Source organism: Carcharhinus amblyrhynchos, chromosome 15 (assembly GCF_965287045.1).
Source record: "Carcharhinus amblyrhynchos chromosome 15, sCarAmb.v2.hapA, whole genome shotgun sequence".
NCBI classification, from domain to species: domain Eukaryota; kingdom Metazoa; phylum Chordata; class Chondrichthyes; order Carcharhiniformes; family Carcharhinidae; genus Carcharhinus; species Carcharhinus amblyrhynchos.
Genome location: NC_137338.1, coordinates 76,985,048 through 76,999,687, shown reverse-complemented (window position 1 = coordinate 76,999,687; position 14,640 = coordinate 76,985,048). Strand labels below are relative to the sequence as shown.

Below are 14,640 nucleotides of genomic sequence, written 5' to 3'. Positions count from 1 at the left end.
GGACATGTCTGGGCTTGTCCTGACGCCAGGCTGGGACACCAAGTTTCCTCACCCAAAGGACACTAACAAAATTCCAACAGCCTCGTGGCCACATTTACTGACCCACGTTCCCTACCTCCTGATCTTCTGAAACTGAATCCAAATTTCTCAATTGGTTGGGATTGGAATTCACATCCTCGGGATTGTTAGTCCAGGAACATAACCTCACTACCGTGACGTGCTGTGGGTGGCACAGCGGGTAGCGCTGCTGCCTCACGGCGCCAGGGACCTGGCTTCGATTCCTGGCCTGGGTCTGCACATTCTCCCCGTGTCTGCGTGGGTTTCCCTCCCGAGTGCTCCGGTTTCCTCCAAAGATGTGCAAATTAAATGGATTGGCCGTGCTGAATTGCCCCTTAGTGTCAGGGTGTTAGTAGGGTCTGAAAGAGGTGCTGGTTAGGGTGTATTGACCCCAACAAGCACCGGAGTCTGGCGACTCGGGGAATTTCACAGTAACTTCATTGCGGTGTTAATGTAAGCCTTACTTGTGACAAGTAAATAAACTTTAATTTTTAGATAGCTTCTAATCAGATTCACGCAAAAGTCCAATCATATCAAAGCCATAAAGAAAATGCCAAATATCTTGTTTACTTTTATAGTTCACCACGTAGTGCATGAGTTGCAAAAACCCAGCTTGCAGGTGCAGCAGGGGGTCAGGAAGGTGAATGGGATGCTGGCCTTCATAGCGAGGGGGATTGAATATAAAAGCAGGGAGATCTTGCTGCGACTGTACAGGGCACTGGTGAGGCCGCAGCTGGAGTACTGTGTGCAGTTTTGGTCGCCGCACTTATGCAAGGATATTTTGGCCTTGGAGGGAGTGCAGAGGAGGTTCACTAGGCTGATACCGGAGATGAGGGGGTTGGACTATGAACAGAGGCTGAATAGACTGGGTCTGTACTCGTTGGAGTTTAGAAGGATGAGGGGGGATCTTATAGAGATGTATAAGATAATGAAGGGGATGGATAGGGTAGAGGGAGAGAGATTCTTCCCGCTTAGAAAGGACAGCAGGACTAGAGGGCACAGCCTCAAGATAAAGGGGGGGCAGTTTAGATCGGAGTTGAGGAGGAACTTCTTCACTCAAAGGGTGGTGAATCTCTGGAATTCTCTGCCCGTTGAAGTGGTGGAGGCTGCCTCGCTAAATATATTTAAGTCACGGATAGATAGGTTTTTGGTAGGCCAGGGAATTAGGGGTTATGGGGAGAAAGTGGGAATGTGGAACTGATCCACGACAGATCAGCCACGATCCTATTGAATGGCGGGGCAGGCTCGAAGGGCTGGATGGCCGACTCCTGCTCCTATTTCTTATGTTTCTTAAGTTTTATAAAATCCTGACAACAGGCCCACTAACCTCTTCAGCTGAGAATGCAGGTATGTGGTTAACCGTGTAGCTTCTTCCAGCTGTCTCAACAGACAGTTCTTCTTCTCCTGTAACATCCTCCTACAAGCAAAAGGTTAAAAACATTGGGAATAAAAACGAGAATCAAGTCAGCATCGTGGTGAAGCTTCCACAGAAACTGAAGAGAAAAAAACATCTCTGATCTCGCCTTCCATGCTGCTTTATACATTACAGAGTATTGCACCTATCCACCCATCTGCACCGCAAGATCTCACACCTCACCTCACACACTGGGCTCACCACGCCAGCCAGGAGCCGCTCGAGGCCTTAACTGCATCTCTATTACTGCCGGAACTGTATCCCGAAGGGATTCCCTCACCTGGCGCGATGACCACAATCTCTCCCGCAACGTCAACGAAACGGAGGAGGCAGTCATCGCCTTCAGGAAGTGTGAAGGAGAACAGGCCCCCGTCTCCATCAACAGGGACAAAGTAGAAAGGGTCGAGGGCTTCAAGTTTCTATGTGTCCAGATTCACCAACAACCTGTCCTGGTCGACCCCCCCCAACCCCACCCACCAACCTTCTCCCCATTGTCGACACGACAGTTACAAAAGCCCCACCAACGCCTCTACTTTCTCAGGAGATTAAGGAAATTTGGCATGTCAGCTACGACTCTCACCAACGTTTACAGATGCACCATAGAAAGCATTCTTTCTGGTTGTATCACAGCTTGGTCTGGGCTCCTGCTCTGCCCAAGACCGCAAGGAACTACAAATGGTCATGAATGTAGCCCAATCCATCACGCAAACCAGCCTCCCATCCATTGACTCTGTCTACACTTCCCGCTGCCTCGGGAAAGCAGCCAGCATAATTAAGGATCCCATGTATCCCGGACATTCTCTCTTCCACCTTCTTCCATCGGGAAAAAGATACAAAAGTCTGAGGTCACGTACCAACCGACTCAAGAACAGCTTCTTCCCTGCTGCCGTCAGACTTTTGAATGGACTTACCTCGCACTAAGTTGATCTTTCTCTACACCCTAGCTATGACTGTAACACCACATTCTGCACTCTCTCCTTTCCTTCTCTATGAATGGTATGCTTTGTCTGTGTAGCGCGCAAGAAACAATACTTTTCACTGTCTGCTAATACAATAATAAACCAAATGCACCACGTAACACCCTGCAAGGGCAGTGACTCGCTCCCAGCTCAGACCTTCCCCAAGGTCTCAGTAACGAGTGATTCGCACTCAGCACGTGACCTCTACACCGCCCCGTCCGCCCCTCCCACCACTCCGTCCGCCCCTCCCCACCACCCCATCCGCCCCTCCCACCGCCCCCTCCGCCCGCCCCTCCCACCGCTCCATCTGCGCTGGAAGGGGCTGTGAAGGTTTTAAAAGCATGTACCTGCAAACCAACTCCTTGAGATTCCTGCGCAAGGACACCCAGATCCCTCTGCACAGCAGCACGCTGCAATTTTTTTACCATTTAAATAACAGCCCACTTTGCTGTTGTTCTCACCTCACATTTACCAACATTGTAATCCATCTGCCAGACCCTCGCCCACTCACTTGGACCGTCTATGTCCCTTTGCAGACTTTCAGAGTCCTCTGCACACTTTGCTCTGTCACCCATCTCAGTGTTATCTGCGATTTTTGACACACTACACTTGGTCCCCAACTCCAAACCATCTCCGTAAATCGTAAACAACTGCGGACCCAACACTGATCCCTGGGGCACACCACCAGTCACCGATCGCCAACCACAAAACCACCCAGACGTCCCCGGGCTCCGGGGGGGGTGGGGGGGGGGGGGTGGGTTCTGCAAAGGGAACACAAACCTCTCAGCAAACTCCTGACAGGGGATGGATTGCGCTCGCTGCACGTCCTCCTCCAGACGCTGCCGCTCCGCGTCTAGCCGGGCCAGCTCCTCGGGCAGACGCTTCTGCTGGCTGATCAGCTGCAGCTCCCGGAGCAGGGCCTCCTTCTCTCGGATCAGCTGGAGACGGGCCCAGTCGGCCTCAGCGCGTCCGGGCCAGCTCTCATTGTCCAACTGGGCCAACTGCAGCTGGATGCTGGAAACTCTGTGTGATACAGGCCGGTACCAGGAGGAGAGGGGGGTGGAGACACAGACACAGAGAGGGGGGGCGCAGAAAGAACAATGGGGAGGGGGCAGAAAGAGAGGGGGAGAGACAGAGAGAGGGGGCAGAGAGAGAGGGGGAGAGACAGAGAGAGGGGGCAGAGAGAGAGGGGGCAGAGAGAGAGAGGGCAGAGAGAGAGAGGGCAGAGAGAGAGGGGGCAGAGAGAGAGGGGGCAGAGAGAGAGGGGGCAGAGAGAGAGGGGGCAGAGAGAGAGGGGGCAGCGAGAGAGGGGGCAGCGAGAGAGGGGGGCAGAGAGAGAGAGGGCAGAGAGAGAGGGGGCAGAGAGAGAGGGGGCAGAGAGAGAGGGGGCAGAGAGAGAGGGGGCAGAGAGAGAGGGGGCAGAGAGAGAGGGGGGCAGAGAGAGAGGGGGGCAGAGAGAGAGGGGGCAGAGAGAGAGGGGGCAGAGAGAGAGGGGGGCAGAGAGAGAGGGGGCAGAGAGAGAGGGGGCAGAGAGAGAGGGGGCAGAGAGAGAGGGGGCAGAGAGAGAGGGGGCAGAGAGAGAGGGGGCAGAGAGAGAGGGGGCAGAGAGAGAGGGGGCAGAGAGAGAGGGGGGGAGACAGAGAGGGGGGGAGACAGAGAGGGGGGGAGACAGAGAGGGGGGGAGACAGAGAGGGGGGGAGACAGAGAGGGGGGGAGACAGAGAGGGGGGGAGACAGAGAGGGGGGAGACAGAGAGGGGGGGAGACAGAGAGAGGGGGAGACAGAGAGAGGGGGAGACAGAGAGAGGGGGAGACAGAGAGGGGGGGAGACAGAGAGGGGGGGAGACAGAGAGGGGGGGAGACAGAGAGGGGGCGAGACAGAGAGGGGGGGAGACAGAGAGGGGGGGAGACAGAGAGAGGGGGAGACAGAGAGGGGGGGAGACAGAGAGGGGGGGAGACAGAGAGGGGGGGAGACAGAGAGGGGGCGAGACAGAGAGGGGGCGAGACAGAGAGGGGGCGAGACAGAGAGGGGGCGAGACAGAGAGGGGGCGAGACAGAGAGGGGGCGAGACAGAGAGGGGGCGAGACAGAGAGGGGGCGAGACAGAGAGGGGGCGAGACAGAGAGGGGGCGAGACAGAGAGGGGGCGAGACAGAGAGGGGGCGAGACAGAGAGGGGGCGAGACAGAGAGGGGGACGGGGGGGGGCGAGAAGGGGGAAACAAGGTGGCAAAATTCTGATTAATGTATGAACAAAGTTAATTTTCCAACTCAAGAAGAAACGATGACAATATTTGAAGCAGTGACCCATACTTCCTCCAAATCTTTCACTTGAAAAGACCTCCAAAGGAAACACAGAACAAATGTCTAAATACCATTTGGTGCCAAGGTCTCTTTCCCACAGCACGAACTCTGCTGACCCCAGCTGACTTTGCAGATTGAGTTTTTTTTTCATCCTCTGGGTTTGTCTGCACTGGGAGGCGACCCACTCCCTCGTCACCCCGAGACACTGGCGCTGAGCTGTGCCCTCACAGTAATCCAGCGGTTTCTGATGCTGTGTAGGTGCTGGCTGGGGTCACCTCGGGGATCAGCCGTCCACCATGTTGCTGTGGGACTGGAGTCGCGTCGAAACCAAACACAGATCTCCTTCCCTTTAGGGCACTGCTGAGTTAGCTGGGCTCTTAACAAGTGTCGGGCAGCTCCAAGGACAGTTTCAGCTTCTCAGGGGCGGCACGGTGGCCAGCACTGCTGCCTCACAGCGTCGGGGACGCGGGTTCGATTCCCGGCTTGGGTCACTGTCTGTGCAGAATCGGCACATCCTCCCCGTGTCTGCGTGGGTTTCCTATGGGTGCTCCCGTTTCCTCTCACAGTCTGAAAGACGCGCTGGTTAGGCGTATGGGCCGTGCTAAATTCTCCCTCAGTGTACCCGAACAGGCACTGGAGTGTGGCAGCTAGGTGATTTTCACAGTAACTTCACTGCAGTGTTAATGTCAGCCTTACTTGTAAATAAATAAACTTTAGTTTCTGCAACTCTGACTGAAGCTGTCAAACAGAGATGTTCTCAGGATTACCAGGGCCCTGTTTCTCGATTACACGTTCAGTATCGTCACTCCAATTTTTATATCTTGGCTGCTGATTCACCCTCTTCAGAGCAGCACAGTTAAATAATTCTGCTAGTCCTGTAGACCGTGAGGAACATAAACTGAGAACTGGGGCAAACAGAGTCTCAGTGAATATCCAGAATACAAAACAGACTGCATCGTCCCTGAGCAAAGCTGCATGCAGTCTCTGCTCAAACACAATACCCAACACTGCTCTCCTCATGGGGCAGGTGATGTAAGAGCGTTTAGGAAAATTTTAGAAAAGGACCGTATAAAAGAGAGGTGTACATAGATATAGAGAGAGAGAGAGAGAGAGGGAGGAGGGTGGGGGGAGAGAGAGAGGCAAGGGGGAGAGACAGAGAGTGAGAGACGTACATAGAGTGAGGGAGAGAGAGAGACAGACAGACAGACATACATAGAGAGAGAAAGAGAGAGAGAGAGATGTACATAGAGTGAGGGAGAGAGAGAGACGTACATGGAGAGAGGCGTACATAGGGAGAGAGGCGTACATAGAGAGAGAGAGAGAGACATACAGAAAGAGAGAGAGAGACATACAGAGAGAGAGAGAGAGAGAGAGACGTACAGAGAGAGAGAGAGACGTACAGAGAGAGAGAGACATACAGAGAGAGAGAGAGACGTACAGAGAGAGAGAGAGGTACAGAGAGAGAGACATACAGAGAGAGAGAGAGACGTACAGAGAGAGAGAGACGTACAGAGAGAGAGAGACGTACATAGAGAGAGAGAGAGATACATAGAGAGAGAGAGAGACGTACATAGAGAGAGAGAGAGATACATAGAGAGAGAGAGAGACGTATATAGAGAGGCAGACAGACAGACAGAGAGGGGGAGATAGGGAGAGACAGAGGGGACAGGGGAGAGACCGAGAAGGCGGGGGGGGGGGGGGGGGTAGTGTTGGGGGTGGTCTCCAGTTTTATATTCCTTCATCAAATGAAAATCTATCCCAAGGAATGGTAAATAAAACAGTGAGGGGTCTCCCCCACCGATCGTGGCTGTTGTGTGAAGGTGAGGCTGTTGATGGAGGCAGTACGTGTATCCAGCCAGCAGGGGGTGCCTGGTTTGGATCCGACCCTGATTAAAACCCTCACCTCCCAAAAGCGACCACCTCAATCGCCCTCGCCCACAACTCCCATCGCTTACCTGCAAGCCAAATGTTACCATTCCACCTCCGAGCCACAGGTATGTAAGAAGTGTGGCTCAGGTATGAGCGCTCACCTGGTGGAATTGGACAAACCAGATGTGACTAACCAGATGTTGTCTCCGCTGTTTCAGCTCTTTGTCAGTGAGAACAGTAAGAAGTCTCCCAACACCAGGTTAACGTCCAACAGGTTTATTTGGTAGCAAAAGCCACTAGCTTTCGGAGAACTACCCCTTCATCAGGTGAGTGGGAGTTCTATTCACAAACAGGGCACATAACGACACAAAATAATGGTTCGAATGCAAGTCTCCAGAGATAATCAAGTCTTAAAGGTAGAAACAATGTGAGTGGAGAGAGCGTTAAGCACAGGTTAAAGAGATGTGTATTGTCTCCAGGCAGGACAGTTAGTGAGATTTTGCAAGCCCAGGGAAGTCATTAGGGTTACAGATAGTGTGACACGAGCCCAAGATCCCGGTTGAGGCTGTCCGCACGTGTGCGGAACTTGGCTAACAGTTTCCGCTCAGTGATTCTGCGCTGTCCTGTGTCGTGAAGGCCGCCTTGCAGAACGCTTACCCAAATGTCTTCAGCGGTCACGGGCGTTCGGCCTCTGATCTTCAGGTAAACGTTCTCCAAGGCACCCTTCACGACACACAGCAGCGCAGAGTCGCTGAGCAGAGACCGATAGCCAAGTTCCGCACACATGCGGACGGCCTCAACCGGGATCTTGGGTTCATGTCCCACTATCTGTAACTCCCATGACTTGCCTGGGTTTGCAAAATCTCACTTACTGTCCTGTCTGGAGACAATACATATCTCTTTAACCTGTGCTTAACGCTCTCTCCACTCACACTGTCTGTACCTTTAAGACTTGATTACCTGTAAAGACTCGCATTCCAACCATTATTTTGTAAATTGAGTTTGTGTCTTTATATGCCCTGTTTGTGAACAGAACTCCCACTCGCCTGATGAGGGGGCAGTGCTCTGAAAGCTAGTGGCTTTTGCTCCCAAATAAACCTGTTGGACTTTAACCTGGTGTTACGAGACCTTTTTACTGTGTCTACCCCAGTCCAACCCCAGCATCTCCACATCACACACGTTGTAAGTGAGAGACACAGGTAATGAAGGGAATGTACTTAACCTGGGGCCTTGTCACCACGCCAATATCACAGTCTTTTCATGTCATGTCTCAGTTATTGAGCCTCAAGTGGATAGAAAGAAGGAAGAATTTGTGTTAACGTAGCAGATCCTCTTACAATCTTAGGGTGTGCAAAGAGTGCTTTACAGCTAACGAAGTAATTTTTCTAAAGTATAATCGCTGCTGTGCTGTAGGAACACTCTCACGTAACCCTGATGTCCTGGGTGGCACAGTGGTTAGCACTGCTGCCTCACAGTGGTTAGCACTGCTGCCTCACAGTGGTTAGCACTGCTGCCTCACAGTGGTTAGCACTGCTGCCTCACAGTGGTTAGCACTGCTGCCTCACAGAGCCAGGGGCCTGGGCTCGATTTCCAGCTTGGGTCACTGTCAGTGCAGAGTCTGCACATTCTCCCCGTGTCTGAGAGGTTTCCTTCCACGGTCCAAAGGCGTGCTGGTTAGGCGTATTGACCCGAACAGGTGCCGGATTGTGGCGACTCGGGGGTTTTCACAGTAACTTCATTGCAGTGTTAATGTAAGCTTACTTGAAATGTACTGGGAATCAGAGGCAGTTAACAAGGCCAGATTACCTGAACATTCAATATTCTCTCGGATCATAAGTAAGTGCTTTGAGAAACTGACTCTGTGTTGAGATACACAAATCCGTGACATCCTCAACACCAAATAAACTCCCTCGACAGTTCAGTTCCATTCCTCATGCCAAACTGCGCTGATTTTCCAACTAACATCCAAATCGTTACACCTGTTATTGTAAAGCACCTTGGAGAGAGAGAGAGACATAAACAGAGATAGAGGGAGGGACAGAGGCAAATATAAATGGAGACAGAGAGAGAGACATGAACAAAGATAGAGAGAGAGAGAGAAAGGGGGACATAAACAGAGATAGAGAGAGGGACATACATAGAGAGAGAGAGACATAAACAGATTGAGAGAGAGAGAGAGAGGGAGAGAGACACAGAGACAGAGACAGAGACATACAGAGAGAGAGAGACATAAACAGAGATAGAGGGAGGGACAGAGGCAAACATAAGTGGAGACAGAGAGAGAGACATGAACAAAGATAGAGAGAGAGACAGAGATAGAGAGAGGGACATACATAGAGAGAGAGAGACATAAACAGAGATAGAGGGAGGGACAGAGGCAAACATAAATGGAGACAGAGAGAGAGAGACATGAACAAAGATAGAGAGAGAGAGAGAGGGGGGCATAAACAGATAGAGAGAGGGTGCAGGTGCAGCAGGTGGTCAGGAAGGCGAATGGGATGCTGGCCTTCATAGCGAGGGGGATTGAATATAAAAGTAGGGAGGTCTTGCTGCAGCTGTATAGGGCATTGGTGAGGCCGCAGCTGGAGTACTGTGTGCAGTTTTGGTCGCCGCACTTACGCAAGGATATTTTGGCCTTGGAGGGAGTGCAGAGGAGGTTTACTAGGCTGATGCCGGAGTTGAGGGGGTGGAGCTATGAGGAGAGGCTGAATAAACTAGGCTTGTACTCGTTAGAGTTTAGAAGAATGAGGGGAGATCTCGTTGAGGCATATAAGATGATGAATGGGATGGATAGGATAGAGGTGGAGAGGCTCTTCCCGCTCAGAAAGGATAGTAGGACTAGGGGGCACAGCCTCAAGATAAAGGGGGGACGGTTTAGAACGGAGTTGAGGAGGAACTTCTTCACTCAAAGGGTGGTGAATCTCTGGAATTCTCTGCCCGTTGAAGTGGTGGAGGCTGCCTCGCTAAATATTTTTAAGACGCGGGTTGATGGGTTTTTGACAAGAGAGGGGATTAAGAGTTATGGGGAGAGGGCGGGAATGTGGAACTGAGCCACGACAGATCAGCCATGATCTTATTGAATGGCGGGGCAGGCTCGAAGGGCTAGATGGCCTACTCCTGCTCCTATTTCTTATGTTCTTATGACATACAGAGAGAGAGACAGAGAGACATACAGAGAGAGAGAGAAGAACATAAACAGAGATAGAAAGAGAGACAGAGGCAAACATAAATGGAGATAGAGAGGGGGGGGGGGACATAAACAGAGATAGAGAGGGCGGGGGGACATAAACAGAGATAGAGAGGGCGGGGGGACATAAACAGAGATAGAGAGAGGGACGTAGATAGAGAGAGAGAGCGAGAGAGAGACATAAACAGAGAGAGAGAGAGAGAAAGGGACATACATAGAGAGAGAAAGAGAGACATAAACGGAGAGAGAGAGAGAACGAAGGAGTGGAAAAAGAAGTTATTTGAAGCTCTTAAGGTTGTGGATAGGTGGCACAACAATGCAGGACTGTCTTTAACCTGCGGTTGGCCTGGTCCTAAAATATTTCTTGCACTATGCAAACGGATATCTGATTTTCAGTTTCTTTCTCGTTTGGATTGCTCTCTTTGAAAGGCTACTTTCAGATTCAGTGTGTGGGCAGTGAGCTCCTCGAGTTCCTAAAAATAATGTCCTCTTAAAAAAAAATCAAAAAAATGGATTTTAATGCACATTTTTGGCATGTATAAAAAAACCGGCATTAAACACTGAGGAATGAATATTGTCCATTAGCAGACAAAAAATTGCTTCTCTGCGTCAACTGGAGAGTTAGAGAAATAATATTTCTTGGTTAAAAATGAGTACAGCACAGCAAATTCTCTGGCCCACTGCAGGCTGAAAGGAACTGTAGGTACTCGTATCGAACACAGTGAAAACACCACAGTGCATGTAAGCACAAAGACTCCTCAGTAATCCCAACAAGCTAAGGGCAGGAATGCATGATAAAGGAAGAATGTGACCACAAAGATTATAGCTGCGCCAATGTATTCAACACACTTACCCTCACAACATTACAACGCTCCTTCAGCACAATAAAACCTCTTCCATCAAAAGCAGTTATCCCCAGAGAGGAGAAAAAGGGGGTAAGACAGTCTGCCTTTTGACCCTGCTCGTTCATTCATTCGTGCCACACCTCAACTGTGCGTTCAAAGTTAATGTTAATTTATTAGTCTCAATTAAGGCTCACATTAACACTGCAATGAAGTTACTGTGAAATTTCCCCAGTTGCCCCCACACTCCAGTGCCTGTTTGGGCCAATGCGCCTCACCAGCAGGTCTTTCATAGTGTGGGAGGAAACCCTCGGAGATACAGGGAGAATGTGCAAACTCCACACAGACAGTGGCCCGAGCCGGGAATCGAACCCGGGTCCTTAGTGCTGGGAGGCAGCAGTGCTAACCACCGTGCCACCCACAAGCCTATACGTAAGCCTACTTGTGACTGACAAATAAACTTTACCACCAATGTGTACTGACCTCTGTATTTAAACAAGTGTGTTATTTTGTAAATTGAGTTTGTGTCTTTACATTTGCAAATAGAACTCCCACTCACCTGATGAAGGGGTAGCACTCCAAAAGCAAGTGGCTTTTGCTACCAAATAAACCAGTTGGACTTTAACCTGGTGTTGTCAGACTTCTTACTGCGTTCAGCCAAGTGACCAGCCTTCTAACAACCCAGCCAGCAAGAGGCATCAGATTACTTAACTGCAACCCACATCCCGGCTAAACCGGATTCAGGAATTGCCCCACATTCACGGATCGTCAGCAAACGTTTGGTGGACCCGTTTGTGGGCGGCACGGTAGCACAGTGGTGAGCACTGCTGCTTCACAGCTCCAGGGTCCTGGGTTCGATTCCCGGCTCGGGTCACTGGAGTTGGCACATTCTCCTCGTGTCTGCGTGGGTTTCCTCCGGGGGTTCCGGTTTCCTCCCACAGTCCACAGATGTGCGGGTTACATTGATTGGATATGCTAAAATTGCCCCTTAGTGTCTTAAGATGCTTAGGTTAGAGGGATTAGCGGGTAAAATATGTAGGGATATGGAGGTAGGGCCTCGGTGGGTTTGTGGTCGGTGCAGACTCGATGGGCTGAAGGGCCTCTTTCTGTACTGTAGGGTTCTATGATTCTACGACGAATGAGTTGCTATGACCATCTCAGCTGATTTCTCCTACCCCCGAAGTGGAGGAAGATCGCAGTCCCTCATCACCAGTGCGGTCACTCTATGAGGAAAGGCGCGAGGAAGCTCAAACATATCTCTACATATCTCAAACACAGACTAGTTAGACAAAGCTGCCTGATTCTGTGCTGCACACCCTACGTAATTCAAAGATTCTTGGGTGGATTAAGTACTTGGATCCAATATTCTGCACAGCACACTGCACCAATCGCAGGAACGAATGGACGTGGATCACATCACTTCCCTCCTCTGTGAGGCCGTAGCTGGAGTACTGTGTGCAGTTTTGGTCGCCGCACTTACGCAAGGATATTTTGGCCTTGGAGGGAGTGCAGAGGAGGTTTACTAGGCTGATACCGGAGTTGAGGGGGTTGAGCTATGAGGAGAGGCTGAATAAACTGGGCTTGTACTCATTAGAGTTTAGAAGAATGAGGGGAGATCTCATTGAGACGTATAAGATGATGAATGGGATAGATAGGATAGAGGTGGAGAGACTCTTCCCGCTCAGAAAGGACAGTAGGACTAGGGGGCACAGCCTCAAGATAAAGGGGGGGCGGTTTAGAACGGAGTTGAGGAGGAACTTCTTCACTCAAAGGGTGGTGAACCTCTGGAATTCTCTGCCCGTTGAAGTGGTGGAGGCTGCCTCACTAAATATATTTAAGACGCGGGTTGATGGGTTTTTGATAAGCGAGGGGATTAAGGGTTATGGGGAGAGGGCGGGAATGTGGAACTGAGCCACGACAGATCAGCCATGATCTTATTGAATGGCAGGGCAGGCTCGAAGGGCTAGATGGCCTACTCCTGCTCCCATTTCTTACGTTCTTATGTCAAGGGTTTGTCTACAATAGATATGGCAATTAGCCTCAATCCCTGATTACCTCCAATGTGATATTTTGTGTAGAACAAGGAACAGCACAGGAACAGGCCCTTCGGCCCTCCAAGCCTACCGACCATGCTGCCCGACTGAACTAAAACCCCCCTATCCTTCCGGGAACCGTATCCCTCCACTCCCATCCTATTCATTAACAAAGAATAGAGGAGAGAGAGAAAAGAAGGAAACAGGTAAGAATTAAGAGGCAGTAGAGAAAGATCACTTCAGAAGGCATTTAATATTTCCTACCTCTTCTTAGCTTCTTCGTATTGCCAACTAAGTCGAACTCTGTCTGCCAGCTTAGATCTTCCACCGCATGAAAACTGTAAAAGGGGGAAGCAATAAATTCATTAGCAGAAACATTAGTAAATCTCAGCTCTTAGTTCAGACATGCCTCAAATATTTGCACTGAAAAAGTGTTGACTTGAGAATATTGAGTTAAAAACTAAATATTCAACGCATTGAAACAAGTCCAAATCAGCAATGTGTAAAGATGATCACTGCAGCTCGCAAAAAGGCACCGTCCTTATAAAAATGCCACACTTGCCAGTCAGGGGAACGCCCTTTCTCTTTTAAAGAAGTTTTTCTTTTATTCATTCTTGGGTGTCGCTGGCTGGCCAGCATTTATTGCCCATCCCTAGTTGCCCTTGTTCAGAGGGCAGTTAAGAGTCATCCACGTTGCTGTGGATCTGGAGTCACGTGTAGGCCAGACCGGGTAAGGACGGCAGATTTCCTTCCCTAAAGGGACATTAGTGAACCAGATGGGTTTTTCCGACGATGGTTTCATGGTCATCAGTAGATTCTTAATTCCAGATACGTGTTTCTTGTTGAATTCAAATTCTGCCATCTGCTGTGGCGGGATTCGAACCCGGGTCCCCAGAAGATTAGCTGAGTTTCTGGATTAATAGTCTAGCGATAATACCACTCGGCCATCGCCTCCCTTTAGAAGTGGCTTTGCTCCCCGGTATGGTCTGAAACAACCAAACCGTCCCCTTCAAAAGGAGTCAATGCTTGGGGAAATTAGCTCAAATGGTAGAACGCTCGCTTGGCACGCGAAAGGTAGTGGGATCGATGCCCACATTCTCCACTTTGACTTTAACAGTGGCAAGATGGTTAGCATGGCTGCCTCACATCGCCAGCGACCCGGGTTCAACTCCCAGCCTCGGGTCACTGTCCGTGTGGAGTTTGCACACCCTCCCCGTGTCTGCGTGGGTTTCCTCCGGGTGCTCCAGTTTCCTCCCACAGCCCAAAGATGTACGGATTAGGTTGACTGGCCGTGCTAAATTGCCCCTTTAGTGTTAGCGGGATTAGCTGGGTATATATGAGGGTTAAGGGATAGGGCCCGGATGGGATGGTGGTTGGTGCAGACGGGCTGAGTGGCCTCCATGTGCACTGCAGAGATTCTGTGATTGTATGAAGTAAACAGCCCCGATGGGATGGGTTTACATCCTCCATGTAAACTGCGTATTATTGAGCCACCACTGCTCACCCCACACTGTGGGGTTGGAAGAAACTTCCATTTAAAATTGAGGAAACAGTCAGCTCAGTTCCACAAACGGAGAAGGTGCAGACAATGAGATAGGTCAATGGTCACTGGTTCAAGTATGATGCTGTTCAAAATGGCGCCAATCAGGTCACATGGTCTGACTTTAGCATAGCGGGAAACAACTTTAAAATGAAACTCGCATCCCACATCAACTCTATCGCGACCACATCATGTCTGAGGACAGGGTCAGTGTTTTATAGAACCTACAGTGCAGCAAGAGGCCATTTGGCCCATTCAGTCTGCACCGACCACAGTCGCACCCAGGCCCTCTCACCCCGGGCATTTACCCTAGCTAGTCCCCCTGTCACTTTAGGGTCAATCAGGATGGCCAACCATCCTGAGCCGTACATCTTTGGAAAGTGGGAGGAGACCGGAGGAAACCCACGCAGGCACGGGGAGGATGTGCACACTCCACACAGA

The 14,640-nt window shown here is 50.6% G+C and overlaps 1 protein-coding gene across 1 annotated transcript in view; it reads right to left on the bottom strand.

Moving 5' to 3' along the window:
• Nucleotides 1-14,640, bottom strand: part of LOC145352895 (protein WWC3-like) — a 185,391-nt gene that overhangs the window by 894 nt on the left and 169,857 nt on the right. Inside the window, exons 8-10 of the mRNA XM_080203196.1 lie at nucleotides 12,924-12,997; nucleotides 3,211-3,453; nucleotides 1,385-1,474 (exon numbers count right to left, since the gene is read on the bottom strand). Of these exons, the coding sequence (XP_080059322.1) occupies nucleotides 1,385-1,474; nucleotides 3,211-3,453; nucleotides 12,924-12,997 (407 nt within the window). The remainder of the gene's footprint in view (nucleotides 1-1,384; nucleotides 1,475-3,210; nucleotides 3,454-12,923; nucleotides 12,998-14,640) is intronic.